This window comes from Salvelinus alpinus, chromosome 1 (genome assembly GCF_045679555.1).
Source record: "Salvelinus alpinus chromosome 1, SLU_Salpinus.1, whole genome shotgun sequence".
NCBI lineage: Eukaryota > Metazoa > Chordata > Actinopteri > Salmoniformes > Salmonidae > Salvelinus > Salvelinus alpinus.
In genome coordinates this window covers 41,422,089-41,434,244 of record NC_092086.1, presented here as the reverse complement: position 1 = coordinate 41,434,244, position 12,156 = coordinate 41,422,089, and the positions used below count along the sequence as shown (strand labels likewise).

The following is a 12,156-nucleotide window of genomic DNA, read 5'->3' as shown; positions in this document are numbered from 1 at the left end:
TCACGATACCGATTGCCAAGTAGACAAACAGGAAGTCAGGCCGCTAGCTAATCATGGGATAACTTGTTTTTGAAAGGCATCTACAATTCCGACGATTATTTTGTTGACAGTAGTTTGTAAGTGAAACATACAAGATGACAGATATGTAAATAAAGGTAAGAGGACAAATGATCGACCAACTATAAAGAGCTCAGGAGAGAAGAACAGCTAATGTTAGCTTGTTTACAGAATATAATAAAGACATGGATGTCGTTGGCTAGCTAGTTAACCCGCTGTCAATTAGTTATTAGCTCACTCACTAGCAAGTCAGTCAGCCTGCATTGAGTTCGCTTAAGATTTGAAAGCAATATACAATATTTTTGTTAGCTATATTTTTTTACAATGAAACGTTAGAACACATTCAGCCAGCAAGAAGCTCGCCAGTGACAAATGAATACCAACGTGCTTGCCATTGTGTTGGAAAAAATGTTGACTATTCATCTGTAATGTTGAGACATGTAGTTACCTCAGCACTAGGCGTGTCACTGTAATGTTAGCTGGTTGTCGACACGAATATTATTACTTACGTTAAACAATTCAGGTGCTGATTTATCACACAGTTCGCTAACGTTCGGAAGTATTTAGACCCCTTGACTTTTTCCACATGTTACGTTACAGCCTTATTCTAAAATTGATTAAATAAATTATCTTCCTCATCAATGTACACACAATACCCAATAATGACAAAGTGAAAACAGGTTTTTCGAAATGTTTGCAAATGTATTAAAAATAAAAAACATACCTTATTTACATAAGTATTCAGACCCTTTACTATGAGACTCTAAATTGAGCTCAGGTGCATCCTGCTTCCATTGATTATCCTTGAGATGTTTCTACAACTGGATTGGAGTCCACCTGTGGTAAATATCAATTGATATTTGATTGGACATGATTTGGAAAGGCACACACTTGTCTATATAAGTTCCCACAGTTGACAGTGCATGTCAGAGCAAAAACCAAGCCATGAGGATGAAGGAATTGTCCGTAGAGGTCCGAGAAGGCTACCAAAACATTTCTGCAGCATTGATGGTCCCCAAGAACACAGTGGCCCTACCAAGACTCTTCCTAGAGCTGGCCGCCCGGCCAAACTGAGCAATCGGGGAGAAGGGCCTTGGTCAGGGTGGTGACCAAGAACCCGATGGTCACTCTGACAGAACTCCAGAGTTCTTCTGTGGCGATGGGAGAACCTTCCAGATGGACAACCTTCCAGATGGACAACCATCTCTGCAGCACTCCACCAATCAGGCCTTTATGGTAGAGTGGCCAGACCGGACCCACTCCTCAGTAAAAGGCACATGATAGCCCGGTTGGAGTTTGCTAAAAGGCATCTAAAGGACTCTTACCGTAAGAAACAAGATTCTCTGGTCTGATGAAACCAAGATTGAACTCTTTGGCCTGAATTCCAAGCGTCACGTCTGGAGGAAACCTGGAACCATCCCTACGGTGAAGCATAGTGGTGGCAGCATCATGCTGTGGGGGTGTTTCTCAGCGGCAAGGACTGGGAGACTAGTCAGGATCAAGGAAAGATGAACGGAGCAAAGTAGAGAGATCCTTGATGAAACCTGCTCCAGAGCACTCAGGCCCTCAGACTGGGGTGAAGGTTCACCTTCCAACAGGACAATGACCCTAAGCACACAACCAAGACAATGCAGGAGTGGCTTCAAGACAAGTCTCTGAATGTCCTTGAATGGCCCAGCCAGAGGCCGGATGTGAACCCGATTGAAAATCTCTGGAGAGACCTGTAAATAGCTGTGCAGCAACGCTCCCCATCCAAGCTGACAGAGCTTGAGAGGATCCGCAGAGAAGAATGGGAGAAACTCCCCAAATACAGGGTTGCCAAGCTTGTAGTGTCACACCCAAGAAGTCTTGAGGCTTTAATTGCTGCCAAAGGTGCTTCAACAAAGTACTAAGTCACGGGTCTGAATACCTATGTAAATGGGATATTTCGTGTTTTTATATATATTTTATATATATTAGCAAAAATGTCTAAACCTGTTTTTGGTTTGTCATTATGGGGTATTGTGTTTAGAATGATGAGGGGAGGGGAGGGGGGGGGGGTATTGAATCCAGTTTAGAATAAGGCTGTAACGTAACAATGTTGAAAGTCAAGGGGTCTGAATACTTTCCGAATGCGCTGTAGACTAGCCAGCTATAAAATCTTTCAATGTATATTAAACAGTTGGATACTAGCTACAGTGGGGCAAAAAAGTATTTAGTCAACCACCAATTGTGCAAGTTCTCCCACTTAAAAAGATGAGAGAGGCCTCTCTCAGAGAACTTGCACAATTGGTGGCTGACTAAATACTTTTTTGCCCCACTGTACATGTGAAGGCAGATGGAGCTCTACTGTGTGTGTAACTGCATTTTCAGTGTCTGCTGAAAAGAAAGTGTTGTTCCACAATTTTTTTCCAGAAGATATTGACCCTACTGTTACGATTGTTTAAACTGAGCTGCACTGGGGTCGGAACACAATCAGGATTACATTAAAACACTGTGGAGCTAGCTGGAGAAATGGCACAGAAAACATACCTCAATGCAGGGATGGGTGATGTCACTGTACTCCACGTTTTAGCTTTATCCACATTGATGCATCGAGAAGATTGAAATACTGCTAGTTTTCCCAGAAAACTTCCTTTTTCATCCTCATGCTAGCTAGCAGTAATCACAGCAGCCATTATGGAATGGCAAGTCGTGTTGAACAACAAAGGAGCTGATTGGCTGACAGTGCCATTCGAAAATGGCTGCGGTGGTTACTGCTTGCTAGCGTATGTTAGTAATAATACATATCCCATCCCTACATTGAGATTTATATTCCGACCCATATCTCGCACTGGCTCCCCATTGTCTTAATTTAACCATGATTGTGTTTCGACCCCAGTGGAGCTCAGTGTAAACAAGCCTAACGGTAGGGTTGGTATCTTCTAGCAACAACATTATAGTCTATCTATTTGAAAGAAACCCATGTCTGAAATTCCTACTGTCATCACAAGCTAGTCACGTGCCCTCAGTCTAACTCAATGAGGGGAATTATTAACGTGATGCAGTTTAACATACGTTTGTAGCTACTTCCTGGAGAGAAGACTTAGTATAAGCTACTACAATGATCTGTGCAGTCAATATCTCTCAGCTTAAATCTGAGCTTTGCCCCTGATGGTAATCAAGGTTTCTTCATAGCTGAATACTCAATGGTGTGTCCACTCTCAGGTTGATATGGCGATAAGGAAACAACCTCCAGACTCCAGACAGTTGGACAAGCCCAGTAGTCATGAACCCCAGTTCTCCCTGTGAGGGCCAGAGCCCTGAGGGTGACCCTCCAGATGATTGGTTCCACCTTTCCACCATGTCTCTGGGAACTCAGGGCTCTGATGGAAGCCGGGATGACCCAGAGGAACCTGAGGAGAGAGGCAGACTCAAGTCCCAGTTGGTGTCAGCATGGAACAATGTCAAATATGGTATGTGTGCCTAAAACCGTTTTGACCTAACAGTGATTAGTCACTTATTGTTTGTCATTTTATAGTTTGTTTTCCTTTGCCCATCCAGGCTGGTCGTTCAAGTCAAAGGTCCGCTTTAGCAAGACCTCTCCTCTGACTATGCTTGGACAGTCTTATCTGCTCAGTCATGGAGGTGAGAGATGTTCTGTTGGTTGGGTAACTCCACCCTTTTAAAAAGACCCACACCTAATGGTAAACTGGTATGTAACTGGAAAATTCTATATTCAAGGCCAGTGTCTGTCCTTTGTTTTGTCAGTGGAGAGGGAGTGCTTTCGCCGGGCCTTTGCCACTCTGCTGTGGCTGACGTACAGGCGGGGCTTCCCACAGCTGGATGGTTCCTCTCTGACCACAGACAGTGGGTGGGGCTGCATGCTGCGCAGTGGACAGATGCTGCTGGCACAGGGGCTGCTGCAACACCTGCTGCCGCCAGGTAAAAGAAAAAACACACTTGTGCACATGGGAGACACACACACACACACACACACACACACACACACACACACACAGACATATAGATACATACAGGTACATGTTTCCAGCAGCATCTCAAAGTATCTCCTGAGTAACACACTACTACAGTTTATCACTACTTAGCCTTGTCCCTTGTCTCTCTATTGTTGCCAGGCTGGACCTGGCTCTCTGCCAATCATGTGTTCAAAGATGACATAGAGGTACAGGAGTCTCGCTCCTTGGGTCCAGAGGTGACTAAGAAGGGAAGGAGGAAGAGCATAGTGTCCTTCCTGGAGAGTCGGACTGAGGTCACTCACAGACGGGTGGTGTCCTGGTTTGGGGACCATCCCATCGCCCCGTTCGGGCTGCACCAGCTGGTGGAACAGGGCACAAGCTCAGGGAAGAAGGCAGGGGACTGGTACGGCCCCTCCATCGTAGCACACATACTTCGGTGAGAACTTAGAAGCTAAACCTGCCCCCCCCCAAGCCATCTGCATTCCATACAATACATCTTCCCTTAGTGATGTGGGGTGTCTGTTTGTTTTAGTAAGGCTGTTGACGCAGCATCAGCAGAGGTGTCCAATCTGACAGTGTATGTAGCACAGGACTGCACTGGTGAGTGTTCCCTTATCTCATTCTCACTATTTGGCAGGGTGCCCATCAGACTATAGTAATAGGTGGTATCATTATGTGGTCCCTGTGTAGTGTACATAGATGACGTGGTGAGGCTGTGTGAGAGACCTCTATCTGAGGGCTCCACAGGACCCAGTCCAGCCTGGAAGTCTGTCATCATCCTGGTCCCTGTGCGCCTGGGAGGAGAAGTCCTCAACCCCACCTACATCAAATGTGTCAAAGTATGTGTCAAGTCAGAGTAACATGCTAGAGACATGCACACAGACACTGACAACCACAAAACACAGTGAGAGATTGGTAAACCATTCTTGTGTTTTTCTTTCCATAGAATCTCCTGAGGTTAGAATGCTGCATTGGAATTATTGGTGGCAAACCCAAGCATTCTCTGTTCTTTGTTGGGTACCAAGGTAGGTGTATGGTCTTTCTGTTGTCATTCTGTAATTTTACAGTCCTTGTACCCTCACTCTGACCATGCTCATGTCTCCTGTGCTAGACGAACAGCTGCTGTACTTGGACCCCCACTACAGCCAGTCCACAGTAGATATCACACAGGATAACTTCCCCTTAGAGGTAATGGAAGGCGCTCTTTTCCTGTTTTGGCTGTCTGTGTTGTTTGCAAACCCTATACATTATTCTATATCCATGACACTAGCACAGGTCCTAGACCAAGATTGTATCTCGGTCTAGCAGTATAACACACTTATTTACCGACCTGTCTGTGCCTGTTGGCCACGCTTTCGTGATACAATCAAGATAAAATCTCGGTCTAGAAACTGGGCTACCCTGACGCCACCATCTCTCGCCTTAATGGGGCCTTCTTCTCCTCTCCACTCCCCCTGCAGTCATTTCACTGTAAGTGTCCCAGGAAGATCTCCTTCAGTCGCATGGATCCCAGCTGCACTATAGGCTTCTATGCCAAGAGCCAGAAGGAATTTGAGTTACTGTGCTCAGCTGTTAGCACGGTATGTGGGGCACACAGGCACTATTGCTGCTACTATTTATCTAAGCTATACTATATATTATTTTTGTGTATATATTTCCAAACATAAAAATCCCAAATATTAAAATGGTTATTTTGTTACTACTTTGTATTACTTATTTTGTTTTCTTTTTATAAATGGGTATTGCACTGTTGAGGAAAGCTTGCAAGTAAGCATTTCACTGTACCGTTTACACCTGGTATCCTGTGCATGTGACCAACTTGATTTTATTTGTGGTGTCCATGTCAGGGGCATAGGCTGGCTATGGATTTGAACCTTGGACAAGATGCTGTTGACTCTTGAGATCAAATATGCATATATGAAGAGTATGCTGTATAACTGGTGCAGAACATGTTTTAGTTGCAAGGAGCCAAGTACATTATTGCTTTTACAGTATGTCAGTAATACAGTCATTGGTTAATGGTTAAATTGAGATGAGGGGAAAAATAAGAGCTCTCCTAGAGATGGTTCTCTAATTGATCTTTCTCTTCCCCAGGCTCTCTCATCATCAACAGAAAAGTACCCCATCTTCACCATTGCAGAGGGTCAGGGGCAGGATGGGGGGCAGGAGGATGAGAGCGATGCACCCCCAAACTCTATCACCCACATCCTGACCAAGGACAAGGCGAGGCTGAGAAGGACCAATAACAGCAACAGCATGGATGAGTTTGTGTTATTGTGAACTAACGTAGCAGGCATAAGTTCTAAGCTAGGTTGAATTAGCTGTATCCCTGAAAACCGGAACATCCGGTTGTTGGCAACTCCGCTAAGGGTGCTGTGAACAGACTGACTTAATGTGGCCAGCAGGGAACATAATTCACATACCAACTCATACACACGGTTACTGAACTGAGCTTTATCAGTGGCAGCTACTGACGGGGGACATGCTCCAGCATTAGCCTTTATCCCCAACCTCCACAGGCAATACCCAGGCTGGGTGAGGTGTTGCTGAATAGAACAGGCCAATGACACTATTCTTGTGTATTTATTAGTTTGGGCTAATTATTTGTTTTAAGGGGATGTGTTTTTATGAATGTAACAATATTTTTAAATGAAGGTTTTTGTTTAATTGTTTTTAATTTTAAGGTTTTGATATTAGTATGGTTTTGAGGTTCTTACGTTAAATAACCTGCCTTCAACTTCGTTGTTTACTATTCTACATGAAGTCATGGGTGACTCTGCCTGGCTGAAAGACACTAACTGACCCTATTTCATAATTGTGTAGATAGGCTGCTCATCCCATAGTCCTCTCCACTACAACCTTTTGTTGAACTACTTTGTCCAGCATTAGACTCAAGACAATCTGGGCTCTGAGCTGCTGTTTGACGTTATGTGACAGGATGTCTGCTCTGTGAATGGATTAGGAAATTGGATTCCTTAGACCTTGTGACGTGCACATGGAACCGTTGAAGGAATAAATTTATCTTCTTAGAGATGTGTTGGTTTTATGTGGTTGAGTGGGGAGAGTTTAAAATAATTTCAATTGAGGCACATTCTGAGCAATATGGGGTTGCATTGGCCCTGTTTTCAGAATTAATGGAAAATGAGTGGCACAATGCACTCAATAAAAGCTCAGTAAAAAAAATCACTCAACTTCAGACTGATTTAGTTTAGGCCATACAAATTTGAATTACATGTTTGACGGATACCCTGCATTGCTTGTTATTTGGGGTTTTAGGCAGGGTTTCTGTATAGCACTTTGACCTGCTGATGTAAAAAGGTCTATAAATACATTTGTTTGATACCCCTCTTCAGTTTTCTCCCCACCCCAAAAAATCTGAAAATTTTACTGAAAAATGTAACGATTATAGCTTATAATTTCCTCAAGCTTCTAGTAAAGAGATACGCCACTTCCTCTTGGATTATGGCTGAACTATGCCTCTTTTAGCTTCCCCAAGAGGCTAACATCTCTTGATTAGGTCGCTAGGAGTTGAATTAAGGTCGTTATAGTATTTTAACAAGATCCACATTTAAAAAATTAAAATAAATTTGGAAAGAGACCTAACAATGTTAGTATTTCTGGTTTATTGGAAAAATACATCAAAAGCAGAAATTCTGAGCTGTGTAGAATCTAAAAGGGAAAGTGCTGCACATTAGTCTGTAGGTATGGACCTCATGTCATGGCCATACTGCTGGAAATACAGGTGAGAGTGGTACTGTAGCTCAGGCAGCACTAGTCGCACACAGAGCCCCTCTTCCTGCAGAGTATCCCAGGATGGTGACTGTGTCGGTCTGCCAGGGCCTGACCAGGTCCTCCAGCTCACCAGGGGGCACTCCTCCTCTGGCCACACACTTCTGTCTGAGCCTCTGTCTGGAGGCCCTCAGTAGGGTCACCTCCCTTTTCAGTCCCCAGGCCATACTGCTCAGCTTTCTCCCAGAACACCTGCATAAATAAGTTGTAGAGCAGCACATCCAGACTGTTCCAGAGCCTGGCCTTGGTGTCCTCCTCTATCGGGGTGATGTCCGAAGGGGGCGCAGACGTTCAGGTGCACATAGGCCAGCTCCTCAGGCTCCAGCTCCAGCAGAGCCCCCAGGAGAACCAGAGACTCATCAAAGTGCTCAGCGATCATCACCAGCTAGAAGGCTTCCTCCAGCTGAGTCAGTTCCATGGGCCAGGATGCGTAACACTCTTGGCTGCTGAGGCCCAAGTCAAAGCTCATAGGGTTCCTGGCTAGGCCATTCCCAGTTCTGTAGGGTCCCAGTAGGACTCTGGGGCCTCCAGGAAGACTGAGAGGGCTGACTTCCTGTCAGCTGCCTTTTTGGCTAGAGTGAAGGCAGGTACAGTGGAAGTGTAGTAGCTGAAAACGGACTCAAAGGTCTGTAGAGGATCACGCAGCAGGGTAATGTAGATAGTGTTCTTGGGCATCACCTGTTTCAGCTGTCCCAGGTCCAGCCGCATGTGGCTGCAGAGCATGTCGAACTGAGAGGAACCCGGTGGCAGCTCATCTACAAAGTCTGCTCGGAACCTGGAGCCATAAGGAAGGTTAAACATGTTAAAGCAGTGAAAGTTATCTGCAGTTAATATCCACCAAATGGAGGGGCTCCAAATGTACCAGAGACCTGACAGTAAATTTGATAATCTGAACATTGCAATAGAACATATCTACTCATCAGATGAATAGAGGTAACCGTATCTTACAGGAGGAAGGAGGTTCAAACACCCAATCTGCAGCATCAAAGAGACCCCAATGGGTACACCTTCATGAGGACAAGGAGGAGCCCTCCACCTGTAGCTTTCCTCAAAACACACAAGACTGGAAGCAGCACTGTCCAGAATCTGATGTTCCGCCTTAGAGAAGGAGAACCTCACTTTCGCCTTCCCCTATTACGCATACCAGTTCAGCTACCCAGACAGGTATGGGCACGACTACTATCTCCTGTTAGGGGCAGTGCGGGATGGGACGGGGGTGTTTGGGGGAGCATTGTTGGAAAGTGCTCCCCTCTCATCCACCTTATGGCCCTTGTGCCCACCATAGTGGCTTTCGAAATAAGAAAGAGGATTTCAACAGACATCTAGGTAAACAAAGTCTCAACAGAACTTATGCAGCTTAGCTGTATGCCATGACAAATAACTCCTCATTAATCAATTCTGTATTTAAAAGGTGTTTTAATCTGTAATGCATTTACACAAATATATGTAGTGTTTCTCTGGTACATTTTCACAATAACCACTGAGCTAAATCTATTAGTTTTACCACCACCTACAGCTACAGAGAGTGCATAATGGTGTGGGGAGAAAGAGAGAGACAGACTGTCCCTTACCTTGGATGCTGCAATGACTGAGTAGCCAGGAGCATGAGTAACAAGGTGACACACAAAGCCATCAGGAGACCCATCACACGGTGTCTCCAAAGTTGGGTGGACAACCAGCGGAGGGTCATCTCCTTTCCGTGGCCCACCCGAAACACTTTCTTCTGGAACCTTCTTCCCTCCTAGCATGGTAAATAGGCTCTGGGACTTTGAAGGTGAGACTGGGTTCCGGAGCTTAAAGAAACTGAGAGAGACCTGACCTCACCCTCTAAGCTGGCTCAGCGAGACGTCACGCAGCCAGCCAGCAACTCTCCAACCAAGAAGCCATGATTGAGTTTTTGGTTAAGAGCAGCAATCACTGTTTTTGTATATTAAGGATGCCAAATACTAAAAGCTCAATTGGACAAGAGACAAGGACATTAAGGAAAATAAATACAATAAATTAGATACAATTAAAATAAATAAGAACAGAAAATTCCCCAACACAAAGAATAGTAAAACCACCTAGGCCTAAATCAAGGTGTGCAACAATGAAAATGTATTATAAGAATAGCCTACACATCTACAAACAAGTTAATGACACCCTTGTTTTTATGGTATTTCACTATTGTCTGATATGAATGTGTGTGATATGACTGTGGCAAACACATTGACAGTGCTATTCATTGAAAGGGACGGGTCTGATGTTGGAGGGGGCGTTGCTTTCCTCATCGACCCTTAATGTGCATTATCATTCAATTGGTTAAAATGCTACATGTCAAGATACTATTGGTTCATAATAAAACCGGTGATAAACGGGTAACCCTTACCCTCCTGTGAGCAGGCCATGTTCATTACAAAAACGTTGCAGATAGAAATGCCATGACTAGAGCAGACCTGATTCTATACAATAAAGAGGTAGCTATGTTTGTTCTACATCATACATTTCTATCTGAACGTTGGCCAAAATTTTGACTGGAACAAGCTACAACAAACACTTAAACTGGACAGACTTATCTCAAGCTCTTCATTCAAAGACTCAATCATGGACACTTACTGACAGTTGTGGCTGCTTTGTGTGATGTATTGTAGTCTCTACCTTCTTGCCCTTTGTGCTGTTGTCTGTGCCCAATAATGTTTGTACCATGCTGTGTTGTCATGTGTTGCTGTCTTAGGTCTCCCTTTATGTAGTGTTGTGTTGTCTCTCTTGTTGTGATGTGTGTTTTGTCCTATATTTATATTGTATTTATTTTGTATTTTTAATCCCAGGGCCCGTCCCCGCAGGAGGCCTTTCGGTAGACCGTCATTGTCAATGAGAATTTGTTCTTAACTGACTTGCCTAGTTAAAGGTTAAATAAAACAATTTAAAACGTTTTGTCCTGATGAACGCGGTTCCAGTGGTGCGCGACTTCAGGATTTTTGGAGTCGACTCCAACTCCTGTGATTGGAGTCGAAATGAGTCGCCACTTACTTGACTCTGACTCTTGCTCAACTCCAAAAACACGCTGAAACGGATGCACACACACATACGCACAACCTCATTATTGCAGTCCTACTAGGAATAATATATTTGCGTTTCAGAGGACTGGCAAGAGCATGATGCCTCCCAGTTGCATATTAAAGTACTATTTTGTTTGAATATAGAAGGTGATGTGTAAGAAGTTACATTATAATATTTCAGTGATATTTCTGCCGTGTGCAACCTCCACGGATCCCATGCGATGATACTGCGCACTCGGTGCTGATAAGCCTATTCTTTGACCTGTTATAGCACTATTCGGACGGGTATTACTAGAGACGTTAGTTTTGTAATTATTATCCAAGTATGTGCGTTGACAAAAATATAGGTCTCCCCATAATATTTATATTGATGAAGTGTTATCATAACCATTATTTTTGCGATCCAAGCATGACGTCCTTCCGAATAACAATGCCCCACATCCGGATGATTTGAGCTGCTGAACGGTATATACACATTTGATTGTGTATATGGGTGAGAAAGTGAATTTACCATTTACAAAAAGTTCAGCTGGGATCCTGCTTTTTGAGATGCGAGTTTGTGTTCTACGGGTAATAGTTTCCCCCATTGCAAAAATACTGAATCTTAGGAGTCGAAGCTTGACACCAAGAAAAGGGAGTCGACAGGCAAGGAGTCGAGGAATCGATTATTTTGGAGTCGACTATCCACCACTACCCAGTTCTCTCAGTGGTTCTATCTAGTCCCTATGCATTTAATTTCAATAACCTGTATTTTCATATTTTGTTTTACTGTAAAGCGGACTGGTACATATTCCAATCTACAAAACACACCTTTGGTTGTGGTTATTAAACGAGTCGATATAGCTAGTGTTGATAACGGTCAATGTTTTTTTGACATTGCACATTTTATTCAGATAGAAAAATGCATGTAAACAGAGCTCAATTGCTATTATTATTATTATTGTCAATGACTACTATCAACAATGATGCCTCATGATCTTATTTTACTACATGTAATAATTTGTACACCCATCCCCCACATCGACATACTTCGAAAGGACCTACTCGCGAAGGGTGATTTCAATGTAAGTCAGATTCAGGTGTTTTATTTTCAATACTTCGTCGATGTTATCCTTGATCAGATTAATGATACGTAATTAAACTTTCTAATACCTTTTGGTTATCGTCGGGTTGGGAAGGAACGGTAGTCAGGACTGACATTACTCGTCTGTCTCTCTGCAGACAGTGGTGGCAGACTGAAATGAATACATGTTTTTGGTAAACGTATCTAGTTAACTAGAGCAGGGGTACGGGATGCAGGTTGGATCAATCAACTGAAATTAAAAAAAATACTC

General features: G+C 43.7%; 1 protein-coding gene and 1 pseudogene across 1 annotated transcript; one reads left to right on the top strand and one right to left on the bottom strand.

Annotated features, from left to right (window-relative positions):
* Positions 1-2: 2 nt before the first annotated feature.
* LOC139532955 (cysteine protease atg4da-like) lies at positions 3-7,026 on the top strand. Its single transcript, XM_071331134.1, has 11 exons — positions 3-155; positions 3,244-3,491; positions 3,580-3,663; positions 3,787-3,960; positions 4,155-4,431; positions 4,528-4,595; positions 4,686-4,834; positions 4,942-5,020; positions 5,107-5,183; positions 5,456-5,575; positions 6,090-7,026. Exons 2-11 carry the CDS (start codon positions 3,305-3,307, stop codon positions 6,273-6,275), a joined length of 1,401 nt encoding a protein of 466 aa, XP_071187235.1. The 5' UTR covers positions 3-155; positions 3,244-3,304; the 3' UTR covers positions 6,276-7,026.
* Positions 7,027-7,599: 573 nt separating this feature from the next.
* Positions 7,600-11,448, bottom strand: LOC139533037 (galactose-3-O-sulfotransferase 3-like; annotated as a pseudogene).
* Between the last annotated feature and the right edge of the window lie 708 nt (positions 11,449-12,156).